At 37.2% G+C, this 13,221-nt stretch overlaps 1 protein-coding gene across 1 annotated transcript in view; it reads right to left on the reverse strand.

The window, feature by feature from the left end:
* Window positions 1–830: 830 nt before the first annotated feature.
* Window positions 831–13,221, reverse strand: part of MGAM (maltase-glucoamylase) — a gene marked incomplete at both ends in the record, with an annotated part of 194,548 nt that continues 182,157 nt past the window's right edge. The window contains 4 exons of the mRNA XM_080932402.1: window positions 831–3,200; window positions 4,489–4,662; window positions 10,041–10,090; window positions 12,759–12,847. Coding sequence (XP_080788528.1) covers window positions 831–3,200; window positions 4,489–4,662; window positions 10,041–10,090; window positions 12,759–12,847 — 2,683 coding nt within the window. The remainder of the gene's footprint in view (window positions 3,201–4,488; window positions 4,663–10,040; window positions 10,091–12,758; window positions 12,848–13,221) is intronic.

Raw genomic sequence — 13,221 nt, forward strand, 5'->3', positions numbered from 1 at the left:
AATGTTTTCAACACATCCTGCATTGTATGTAGTACTGATGGTGAGAATACATGTGGTCCTGGAATGAATGTATTGGAAATTACCTTGTCAGAAGTAACCAAATTTATGTGGTTTGTGTTGAAAATATATGTAAATGTGGGGACTGTAGATGCTGTGGTAAAGTTGTCAGTAGCTTCAACAGTATTACTTGTGCTATTCATTTTATTCCCTGGGAAAGATATGGTTACACTAGGAATCACAACACTAGAGTTTGCTATCGTAGAGTCTATAGGAAAGGGGTTAATTACATCAGGAAGAGTAGAACTAATTGTAATATTAGGAAAATGTATAAGGTGGGACTGTGGTAGAAATATCTACCATAGGAGTGCCATCAGGAGTAGCACGCACAGAAAAAATAATTTTACCAGAATACATAGGCTTACTTATGACAGCAATGCTGGTTCTATAAAGTTTACTCCCATAGTGTAGGATCACTAGGGCTATGAGTAACAGGAACTATAAGAAATATAGTCCCTATATCTGGAAGCAAAGAGATGGCTGTTACATTAATAATACTTGACTCAGGTGCTAACAATAGTAAGACATGTAGAGAAAGGTGTAGTTATGTCAAGAATATGGTTTTGTGTTGTTACCAGTACCTGTCTCAGTACCTGTGGTTGTGACAGGCATCACATCATTAGTGTTAGCAGCAGGCTTGTAGGAAAATGTCTAGTTATGACAAGGAAATGTGATACTCATTGTCTTATCAACAGTAAATGTCTCAGTGGTTCTAACAGGAAACACATTGCCAGTGTTAACAGTATGAGGACTGGTAGGGGAAAATGTAGTAATCAGGAAAATGTGTTTGTTTGATTGTTAATAGTACTTGCATCAGTAGCTATGGATGTGACAGGAAATACATCACTAGAGTTAGTATGAGAAGAAGTTGTAGGGGAATGTGTAGTTATGTTAGGAAATGTAGTGCTAGTTGTATTGACAACAGGACTTGTCTCAGGGGTTATGGTAATTTCAGGAAATACATCACTCGAGTTAGTATAAGAAGTTGGAGGCAAAGATGTAGTTATGTTAGGTAATGTAGTGCTAGTTGTATTGACAACAGGACTTGTCTCAGTGGTTGTGGTTGTTACAGGAAACACATTAGTAGTGTTAGTATGAGTAGAAGTTGTAGGCAAAGGTGCAGTTATGTTAGGTAATGTAGTGCTAGTTGTATTAACAACAGGACTTGTCTCAGTGGTTGTGGGTGTCACAGGGAACACATCAGTAGTGTTAGTATGAGAAGAAGTCGTAGGCAAAGGTGTAGTTATGTTAGGAAATGTAGTGCTAGTTGTATTAACAACAGGACTTGTCTCAGTGGTTGTGGGTGTTACAGGGAACACATCAGTAGTGTTAGTATGAGAAGAAGTCGTAGGCAAAGGTGTAGTTATGTTAGGTAATGTAGTGCTAGTTGTATTGACAACAGGACTTGTCTCAGTGGTTGTGAGTGTTACAGGGAACACATCAGTAGTGTTAGTATGAGTAGAAGTTGTAGGCAAAGGTGCAGTTATGTTAGGAAATGTAGTGCTAGTTGTATTAACAACAGGACTTGTCTCAGTGGTTGTGGGTGTCACAGGGAACACATCAGTAGTGTTAGTATGAGAAGAAGTCGTAGGCAAAGGTGTAGTTATGTTAGGTAATGTAGTGCTAGTTGTATTAACAACAGGACTTGTCTCAGTGGTTGTGGGTGTTACAGGGAACACGTCAGTAGTGTTAGTATGAGTAGAAGTTGTAGGCAAAGGTGCAGTTATGTTAGGAAATGTAGTGCTAGTTGTATTAACAACAGGACTTGTCTCAGTGGTTGTGGGTGTTACAGGGAACACATCACTAGTATTAGCAGTAGTAGGGCTTATAGGAAAAAGTGTTGTTATGCCAGGAAATATGGTGCTAGTTCTGTTGTCAACAGTATTTGTCTCAGTAGCTGTGGTTGTGACAGGCATCACATTGCTAGTATTCGTAGTAGGATGACTTGTAGAAAAAACTGGAGTAAAGCCAGGAGATGTAGTGCTAGTTGTATTAACAACAGGACTTGTCTCATTGGTTGTGGTTGTTACAGGAAACACATTAGTAGTGTTAGTATGAGTAGAAGTTGTAGGCAAAGGTGCAGTTATGTTAGGAAATGTGATGCTAGTTGTATTGACAACAGGACTTGTCTCAGGGGTTGTGGTTGTTACAGGAAACACATCAGTAGTGTTAGTATAAGAAGAAGTCGTAGGCAAAGGTGTAGTTATGTTAGGAAATGTCGTGCTAGTTGTATTGACAACAGGACTTGTCTCAGTGGTTGTGGGTGTTACAGGGAACACATCAGTAGTGTTAGTATGAGAAGAAGTCGTAGGCAAAGGTGTAGTTATGTTAGGAAATGTGGTGCTAGTTGTATTGACAACAGGACTTGTCTCAGGGATTATGGTAGTTTCAGGAAATACATCACTTGTGTTAGTATGAGAAGAAGTTGTAGGCAAAGGTGCAGTTATGTTAGGAAATGTAGTGCTAGTTGTATTGACAACAGGACTTGTCTCAGTGGTTGTGGGTGTTACAGGAAACACATCAGTAGTGTTAGTATGAGAAGAAGTCGTAGGCAAAGGTGTAGTTATGTTAGGAAATGTCGTGCTAGTTGTATTGACAACAGGACTTGTCTCAGTGGTTGTGGGTGTTACAGGGAACACATCAGTAGTGTTAATATGAGAAGAAGTCGTAGGCAAAGGTGTAGTTATGTTAGGAAATGTAGTGCTAGTTGTATTGACAACAGGACTTGTCTCAGTGGTTGTGGGTGTTACAGGGAACACATCAGTAGTGTTAGTATGAGAAGAAGTCGTAGGCAAAGGTGTAGTTATGTTAGGAAATGTAGTGCTAGTTGTATTGACAACAGGACTTGTCTCAGTAGCTGTGCTTGTGACAGGTATCACATTGCTAGTGTTAGTAGGAGGAGGACCTGTAGGGAAAGTTATGGTTGTATTTGGAATTGCAGCTGTTACAGTAGCTGTTATTTCAGGTGTCGTTGTGAGAGCAGAACTGGTCACAATTTCAGTGCTAGATTGAGGCGGCTGAGAGCTTGTGGGAAATACAGTGGTTGCATTTGGTGTGGGAAGAGTAGGATTTCCATAAACCCAGATAACCTCAGTCAGGTCTTCTAGGGTCATATTCTTATCAGTCAGTTGAATTGTTAGTTTCTGCCAAAAAATAAATAAATACATTGATGTATTAGAACTTATTAAAAATTATGTTATAAACATTATTCACCTTTTACTTTAACAAAAAAATAAAAACTTACTCATTATTTCCCAAAAGAACAGATGACACAAATTTTTCTGCTTATATTTATTCCAGTTTACTGTGGTAAGGTGTTTTTTTGTGTAACTAAGTGCCAGAAATCTCTTTCTTCACACATTCTTATATTTAAGCCCCAATATTCTCAAATATTTACAGTTGTTGATAAAATTAACATCTATTTTATCTTTTCATTTTGCCATTGACATTTTCCTTTGGACAGCAGGTGAGTTTCAGGTCCTCATTACTCTTAATGCTCAGATAGTGCCTGTCATAGAACAGACATTGAATATCCTATAAAGCTTCCCAAATAGTACTCTGTAATTTTCTGCAGCTGCATTCATTAGTAGCAATACTTTTATAGTAATTTTGAATCCAGTAATCCAAGAACATATTATTTATCCAAGTATGTAACAAAGAAGACTATAGAGGCACAAGCTCTACATGGGTGCTCAGAATGATCATGTTTTATAAATCCCAATGCTAGTAGAACACCTTTTTCTCCATTTGAAAGCAGAGAGTATAGCTATTTATTTCCAGTTCTCTAAACCATTCTGTTGGGCTACTGCATCTATTTATAATTAGTCCATGATCTAAAGTTACTGTTCATATTATAAAGTTACCATTACACTGGCTGCTATTCAATCAGTAATCTATCTTGCAAAATGTGGTTTCACTTGGTTCCAGAGCTGAGCAAAAGCTGTCACATTAATAGTCTTAAAATCTGATATTTATGGCACTCTGTTTTGTTAGGCAAATAAACACATCCCATATTATAAGTGAATCAGAAATAAGCAATAATATTAACAGTGAAGTGCCAACATGAAGCTTAAAAAGAACCATTTATCTTTGCAGGGCTGGGCATACTGCAGGAATAAGAAAGGGATTTCACAGGCAGTCCTTGGTTTTAGACTCTGAGGAAAAAAATGTTTCTATATTTTGTTAGGTAGCCTTGGAAAACAGTCTATTTAAACCTAATCCAATTTATTAGTAAACACAAGAGAGAGAATGTCATCAGGCTACAAATCATCAATATCAAACTATGAAGGGAAGACCACCAACATTCTATTTTTTACAATAGACCTTACAGATTTTCAGAAACATGTGCAACCATTTAACATATAGAGTGGTACAAAGATAATTTAATATAATAATAATGTGAGTTTATGATAGTATTCCTTTCAGACATACCTGATTGTAGGGCTCACTTGTAAAATCATTCATGATGAATTGTTGGTTGTTGTATATACAAATGACTTGTACCACATAAGTATAGTTTAAACCCCAGATTCTAATGTATCCAATTTTCAGTGGATTTGTGTCACTCAGATACTGATTATGTAGGATCTGGATTTTTAAGGTGTTCTACAAAAATTCATAAAGAGAAAACACATATAACACACATGTAGTAAACTGTGTTTTATATTGCAATGTGAAAATATTTTAATTACTCTAATTGTACCTTAATTTTTATTAAATATTTCATGAAGATATTGTTCCCAAGTACCAGCTATGATAAATTTTATGATGTCTGTGATGGCTAATCTTGATTTTGAACTGGAATCAACTAATACTAGTTGGATACACCAGTGAAGGGTTTTCTTGGCTGGATTATTTGAAGTGATTAAACCCACCCTAAGTCTGGGCCATATATCTTCTAACAAGAACCCACATAAAAAGTCAGAAGTAAGCTTGAGCCATATAACTTCTAATGAGATCCCACATTAAAAGACAGAAATAAGCTGTTTTCTTTTTTCTGCTCATCCGTTCTCTCTCTGGCGAATTTGTCTATGCCACACACAAGGCATTCTTTTGCTGGTATTAGAGCCTACTGCTGGGAGATTCCAATATAGACTGAAGTCCAGTTGAGATAACGAGTCTCATGAACTTATCAACTTTCAGGTTCTTGGTTTTCTGTCAGGAAACAGCCATTATTGGACTAGGCAGGCCACAGCCTGTAGGCCAGTATAATAAGTCCCCTCTATATCTGTTCGTGTGTGTGTGTGTGTGTTTATCCTAGATTATTCTATCAGCTCTATTTCTCTGAAGAATCTTAATACAATGTCAAAGACAGGTGTATGAACCAAAGAAGGTTCTGTTAATTGTTTTTGGTGTATTCATACAAATTCTTATAACAAAGCAGCATTATTTATGTTCTTCAGATAAAATGTTATAATTATCAGAATTACAGTCATCCACTTTCATAGAGTTCAGTGACATAGATGGGGTGGAATGATAGTACATTGGTAAAACAGTAGCACGGTAAACTGTCACTGAATTAAGAATGTATTCAAGGAACATAGCAAATTGTCTAAATTATGATCAAGTGTTTAAGCATCAATAATGGCTTAGAACAAGATACATTATGAGATACTATACAATAAAAGCAAAATGAAAAATCATAGCAAAAAATATTATAGGTGTTAAGGAAATGGAATAAAAGTCACCGTGGGGATGGAGTGGACATGAAAACCATCAATGGAACTCTAGAAGTCCTAGAAAGACACTTGAGTGTTTCAGGAAGCAAGAATCGGACAGTGATGGGTTCAGATGGACAAGAACTAGCATAGTACATGAAACAATACGGGTTAAAAACAAGGTTGTTGTTGAAGCCTGTCCCCCACCCGCCACCCCAGCCTGGCTGTAGCTACTTTTCCCATGCCTGCCAGCTATTCTCTGTTGTTTCTGTAATATGCTTGCCAGCGATTTCGTGTTGTTGACAGAAAAATAACTCAACTAAGAGCAGGGTCAAGTGGACCACATACCCTGTTATTCTCTATACATTCTGAGGTTTATTATGTGCTCTATTTATTCTGAGGTTTGTTAATCATAAGAAATTCCACATCCATAAGATCCACTTAGGAAAAATCAGGATAAAGGTCAGTTAGAACTGTTCTGTCTATCGAGTCAGCCGAAATGGCTTGAGTCAGAGCTGACCACCAGGCAGCACTTCCTGCACCTGCACATGAACTCACTGTGGGTTTTGTGGGGTATTTTTTTTCCTTTTATATGGTGGGATGGCCCTGACAAATGTTCAAGGTCCAGTCTTAGCTCTCGAGTCTAGGCTGGGATCCTGATCAATTAATCAGTCTCGACATATGGATTCAATCAACTACCTTTGTTTAACAGAGACTGTAGTCTGGGTGGTTTGTGTAGCAATTTCTGAACCCCAATGGTTGTGACAATTCTATGGGAAAAATCGAACAAGGAGGCAGAGATAAAAGAGTGAAGCTGTATGTTGCTTGATTCTGATGATCACATTAGAAAGAGAAATAAAAATATTCCATTATGTCTCAAAAAAACTACAAAATCAAATGTAATGGCACAAGATAATAATCCCAGGCCTGCAGAGGCTGAGGTAAAGGAATCAGGCATTAAAATCCTATTGGGCTACACAGCAAGTTAAAAATCAGTCTGAGCAAGAGAAGATGGGATTCCACGTCACAATAAATAAATAAGGAACTAGGGATAGGGCTCAGGGATTAAGAGAACTTGTGAACATCTAGAAGTCATAGATCCAGTTTTCATCACCGCACCGGGCTTAAAACCACTTAGAACTACAGCTCTGAGAAATCTGACCTTGTCTTCCTGTCTTCCTTTGGCCTTTTCAAACACCCACACATGTAAATATTTTTCATTAAAAATAAATATACAATCAGACATTTTGTGATTGGTTGGGCACAAGGAGTAAATTCGAGGAAAACTATATAACTAGAAGAAAATAATTAGACTTTAGCGTATAGATTTAAGAGCTTATTGTCAAATGTATTTTAATTTTGAAAGCTACTTGGAAAAAAAATCTTTACACTACAGAAATGAGCACATACTATCTATACCCCCTCCCACCACCAAGCTGGTTTACCAGCCAAAGTGGCACTGATAGTAATCACCCAGACCCTGGAGAAAGACAGGAGTTTCTTTTATCACAGCCTCATCTTTAGGGTGGGAAAATCTATCAAATATCATAAAAGAATTCATTGTGATTACTTTAGAATAACTAGAAAATTGAACCTTAGAGTTACAAGTTATTTAAATGAATGCTAATGTTATAAAAAAACAAGACCAGATGGAAGTGTCTCTCTTACAAATAATAATGAAGCTTGGCAGTGGTAGTGCATGCCTTTAATCCCAGAAAGGGAGTGGATTGCAGATCACTAAGAGTTCAAGGCCAACCTGGTCTACAAAGAGAGTTCCAGGACAGCCAAGGATACACAGAGAAACAAGGGAACATTTTAAGGGGATATGTATCTTTAAAACTCAACACAAAAATATCCCCCACCAAAAGAAATAATAAAGTTTGTCTGGAGAGAGGTGTCAGGCTATCTGGTAGTTCTTCTGCTGTTGGAATACAACGTAAACCATGTATTAAATTTTCTAACAGCAATATTTTTTAAAGGAGTACAAACATTGAGAAGAACTGAAAAATACCTTCTGTTTACCTACTATTTTTAAGTTAGTTCAGGGTGTATTCAGTATAACAATACTCACGAAATCTTTTAGTCTCTGTCTTTAAACTTAGCATTTGAGTATTTCAAATTAGTCTTGTCAGATTTTCAGATGGGCAATGGGTACCATATTGTATAATACAAGTGTCAGTCATGCTTTCAATCCTGGCCACCATATTTTCAGAGACTCTAGATTAACTGGAATTCAGAGTGGTCAGATCTAGAAGCCAGCTCAACACACAACACAACACAAAGAAAATGCCAAGTTTTAATACAGAAATGTGCATAATTGTAAGAGAGGACAGGGGTGTAATGAACAATATCTAATATTTGAAAGCACTGTTGCAATTGATTTGTGCTAGAGTAGCTCATGTTTTAAGTCAATGAATTATGATAAGCAGATTCTGGACCTGACTTAGAATGATTTATGTGATGTCTCAGGAGAAGACAGATTGTCCATGGAATCATCCAATACGTTGATTGCCTCTGATTATTTATTCTTCTATAACTGTCAGTGTCCATGTATTTCTTATGTTGCCATTCTGAAACAGATATAACGAGGCCCCACCCCCAGCCACATCCCCACTTCTGGACTTGGTTATGTGCACTTGGCTAACGAGAAATTAGTCAACTTGATACAGAATGTAATTTTAAAATAAGAATTTGACATTTCCCCTCATAATCTTTAAATATATGATTATTGATCTATGTATATCTGTGTATGCACCTGTGTGAATTTATGTGCATTTTATAAATGCATATGTCTTCAGAGGCCAAAAAATTAATTCTTCTGGAACTGGAGTTACAGGTAGGTATAGTCTGCCTACAGGGAGTGCTAAGAACAAACCACAGCTCCTCTGCAGAAGCTGGAATCACTTTTAACCCGAGTCCTCTCTTAGGCCCCTTAGGTTGCAGGGTATTTGACTATTGTACATAGAAAACCTATTTGTTAGCAAAATGTTAAAGCTTAAATAGATATCAGGTTTGTCATATGTAGTGAGCTGAAAAGATGTCATGAAAAGATGTAGTTTGGATGTTCCTCTAAAGGCCTCCAGAAATAAAAATACTAATAATTGAGAGTTTCTGCCTATTTTAAGGCTAGTGGGAAAGGTCTTGTGTTGTTTGCTCTGTGACTTGAGGCAAAGTCATCTGGGTGTCCTCAAAGTACCCTACCTTAAAAATAGAAACTGCTAGGCCCCTACTTACTTGGCTTGGAGCTCTCTCACCACCATAGAGGTGACAAAGTCGGCTAAGAGTTTAGAAGGAGGAGCTTAGATTCTTTTATAAGCAGTTGGATCTTTGAGAGGCTCACTTTATTTTGGTTTGGAAGAAGCTTTATGGAAGAATTTCTGGGTAAGGGTACAAGATCTTCTCTTTGGGCTTGCAGGAACAACAAAGAAATAGCAGGCAGGACACAGGTAAAACACTATTCTAGGAAAGAGAGCTAAGAAGCTGGTCTTGGGTTTGGAGGAGTTCAAAAAAAGTCTAGGCTGACTTGGTAGTATCACACAGAGAGAAAGAGATTTGTAAAAAGCCAGCAGTTTAGTTGTAGAATCGGGTGTGTAAATAGGTATTTTTTATTTAATTATGAAAATAAAGATACCTCACTGAGCTAGCCAGTTTTTACTTCAATTTATGCCTCCCGTGACTTTGCTGGTATAAATATTAGACAATTTAAAGGTTCAACCTTCACTTCTACTTTATGATATTCCATAATCATGAAAAAGTCATTCTCAGACATCCCACATAATGTTTTTGTAGCTCATCTTCAGGCCAGATGAACAGCAGTTATGGAAGTATAGCCAAGCTCAGCCAGGCTTGGCAGTGGACAGGAGGCTATGTGCTGAAACATGTGCTCCAGACAGAGTAGGTGAGATCAGCAGAACTCTGTATACTCATCAACTCACTAAACTCTTGCTGTCATTTATCTGACAGTGAAGCCATCAAGTTATTAACTATAAAACAGTATGGCATAATGGATCACTTATGTAACATGTGCACTTCAAATTTTTATCAGCTAGAAAACTTCTTATCTTTAGAAATAAGCTGTATATTGAAGAATCCATGCCCTTCTCTCAGGAAAATATGAGCTCCAAACTCTTTTTTAAAAAAATAATGGTATTCTAAAAATGTGTAAAATAACTACTTTCTTACTTAGTTTGTTGTCAATAATATAAGTTAGGCAAGGAAAGGTAGGAAGTATTTCTTCTTGAGATACTACATTTACACAGCTGTCAAATAATGTCTAATTTGTAGGTAACTGAAAAAGCACTTATGAACTCAATAAGGTAGTCTTACCTTTTCTGCTATAAAGGTAGCCAAGAAATAGTCTCCTTTCTCATATGTATCTGAAAACAAGAAGAAAAGAACAAACAGAATAAATAGTTATCTGCTACCGTTGTGGCAAATAATAGATTTGAGCCTAAAATATCTTAAATATATCACAATGACCAATGAGGTATGCTTCATCTTCCTAAGACGCAATAAGGATAATAAGTAAACCCTTAACACTAAAGGAAAATGGATTAACCTTTTCCATTTCAGGTTTTTATCTGGAAAATGCTTCTTTATACATCCCAGGACCACCTGCCCAGTGATGGCGTCATCTATAATGTGCTGAGCCTCCCATATTAACCATTAAGATATTTTACCACAGACTTTCCCATAAGCCAGCCTCTCTGGGTATTTTTTTTAAATTTAGGTTCCCTCTTCTAAAATGTCTGTAACTTGTGTCTACTTGATATAAGTAACTATCATGACTATCTGACAAAAAACAAAACAAAACAAAAACAAAAACAAAAAACAACAACAAAAACTAGGACCAGTACCAGGCATGAAAAATGACTGTGTGAGTCAGAGTAGAATAACATTAATTTCTATTATACAACTAATTAGGGGTTACATTCCTAGGAGGATCTAATTTGTTCCTATCTCTCAGTAGGCATTAGTAACATGTGCTCCTCTATTTCGGAGTGGAATCACGAAATTTCCCTTTTTGTGTTAGCAAGCCTACTGTGTTATCATTAAGTCTTGTTTAGCAGTCATTTTACAGGCATCACAAATGTAATTTCTTTTTCTTTATAGGAGAAACAGTTTCACAGTAAATTTATTTTTTTATCTACCGGTTTATGTAATCTTTCTGCTCTATCTTCCAGATGTTCCCTGAGAAGTTGTAATGTGTGTGTGTGTTTGTTAAGTTTGAACTAAACCAAAAAGCTCAACTGAAGAATACCAAGTGGCTAAGAAGCACTTAAAAAAATGTTTAACATCCTTAGCCATTAGGGAAATGCAAATCAAAACAACCCTGAGATTCCACCTCATACCAGTAAGAATGACTAAAATAAAAAACTCAGGTGACAGCAGATGCTGGCGCGAATGTAAAGAAAGAACAATACTCCTCCATTGTTGGTGGGAGTGCAAGCTGGTACAACTACTCTGAAAATTAGTCTGGCAGTTCCTCAGAAAATTGGACATAGTACTACCTGAGTACCCAGCTATACCACTCTTGGACATATACCCAAAAGATGCTCCAGCATATAAAAGAACACATGTTCCACCATGTTCATAGCAGCCTTATTTATAATAGCCAGAAGATAGAAAAAAAACCCAGTTTTATCTTTCAACAGAGAAATGGATACAGAAATGGTAATACATTTACACAATGAAGTACTACTCAGCTGTTAAAAACAATGACTTATGAAATTCTTAGGTAAATGCATGGAACTAGAAGCTATTATCCTGAGTGAGGTAACACAGTCAAAAAAGAACATATATACTATGCACTCACTGATAAGTGGATACTAGCCCCCAAAAGCTCTGACTACCCAAGAAACAATTCATAGACTTTATGAAGCTCAAAAAGAAGGAAAGCAAAAATGTGGATATATCAGTCCTTCTCAGAAGAGAGAACAAAGCACTGATGGGAGGAAATAAAGGGACAAATAGAAAAGCATGGATTGGTGAAAAGATCATCCAGAGACTGTCTCACCTGGGGACCCATTCCATATGCAGCCACCAAACCCATGAAGTATTGTTGATGCTAAGAAGTATCTGTCTACTGGTAAGAGCCTGATATAGATGCCTCCTCAGAGGCTATGCCAGAGCCATACTGATACAGATAAAGATGCTTGCAGCTAACCATCAGACTGAACTTAGGGAACCCTATGAAGGAGCTATAGAAAGGACTAAAGGAGCTAAAAGGGTTAACAAGCCCATGGAAGAACAACATTATCAACCAATCAAACCCTCCAGAGCTCCCAGAGACTAAAACAGGAACATGGATAGACCCATGGTTCCAGTTGCATATATAGCAGAGAATAGCATTGTCTGAGATCAATGGGAGGAAAAGCATTCCTCCCATTGGTCCAGTAAAGGACCCATTTTTCCCAGTGTAGGAGAATGCCAAGGCACTGAGGTGGGAGTGGGTGTTTAGGAGAGGGAGCACTTTCATGGAAGCAAGGGGAGGAGGAGGGTTATGGGATTAGGTGAAAGGGGATAACATTTGAAATGTAAATACAGAGAATATCTAATTTAAAGAAAAAAGAAATGCCTGAGCAAGAGTGTGTTCTAATGGTATGATGGGAGACAGTTATCTACAATAGAATGAGTGAAATCTCAGCTTGCAGACACAAAGCATCCTCTCGGCAAATCTTAATTTCTATGCCATCAAGAGTTTCATGAGTGTCCCTAAGTATGAGGAAAAAGACTTCAGTAGAACTCTGACCCACAAGGATGACTCTCTGATCAGCCTGCTGTTTACATGCACACTGGCTTATCAGAGTGTGGTGGTTCTGTGAAGACAGATCAGTCCTGAGTTCATCATGTTAGGCTCATGAACTTACATGAATTTGCAGTAGAATATATATGAGCTAAGTTTTAGAGGTTTCCCAAACACCATTGAGTATTTGGCATCAGTCAACACAGGGATGTGTTTTTAAGTCCCACTGGCACATGCTGAGCTTCTGTCACAAAGTTGCTCTGAATGATATGCAGGCTACTTGGGGAATTCCTACTCACCGATGCTTTGTCCATCATCCCAAAATAACTGTCCTTCAGCCTTCCCATCATTATCCAAAGCAACAGTCAATCCCATAAAATTTTGTCGACTATAAAAAAAAAGAAGTCATTATTTTTCACTTGGTTGTAGGTTGTAAGAACAAAGAATAATATCTGCTGAAAACATTCCTTATCCAGAAACGAAACTCAGTGTATTAATGTTCATAAAATGACAAAAATAGAGTGAGAAAAAATAATAACATTTAAAGTTTAATGAAGCATTTGTCAACTTCAACTTTCAATATTCAAATATACATCAATTTCTTAGTAATAAAATCCTAGAAAACAGCTTTCTGGTGCCAGGAAATAAAACCCAGACTATTTAGGATGCTATTCACAGCCTTCCGTGAACTAACTCAACTGTCTCAACTTAACATTCCCAACCTAGTTTTTACCTTTATTTCCTTAACCCACCTAGAATCTC

This window comes from Micromys minutus (genome assembly GCF_963924665.1).
Source record: "Micromys minutus genome assembly, chromosome: 18".
Lineage (NCBI taxonomy): Eukaryota > Metazoa > Chordata > Mammalia > Rodentia > Muridae > Micromys > Micromys minutus.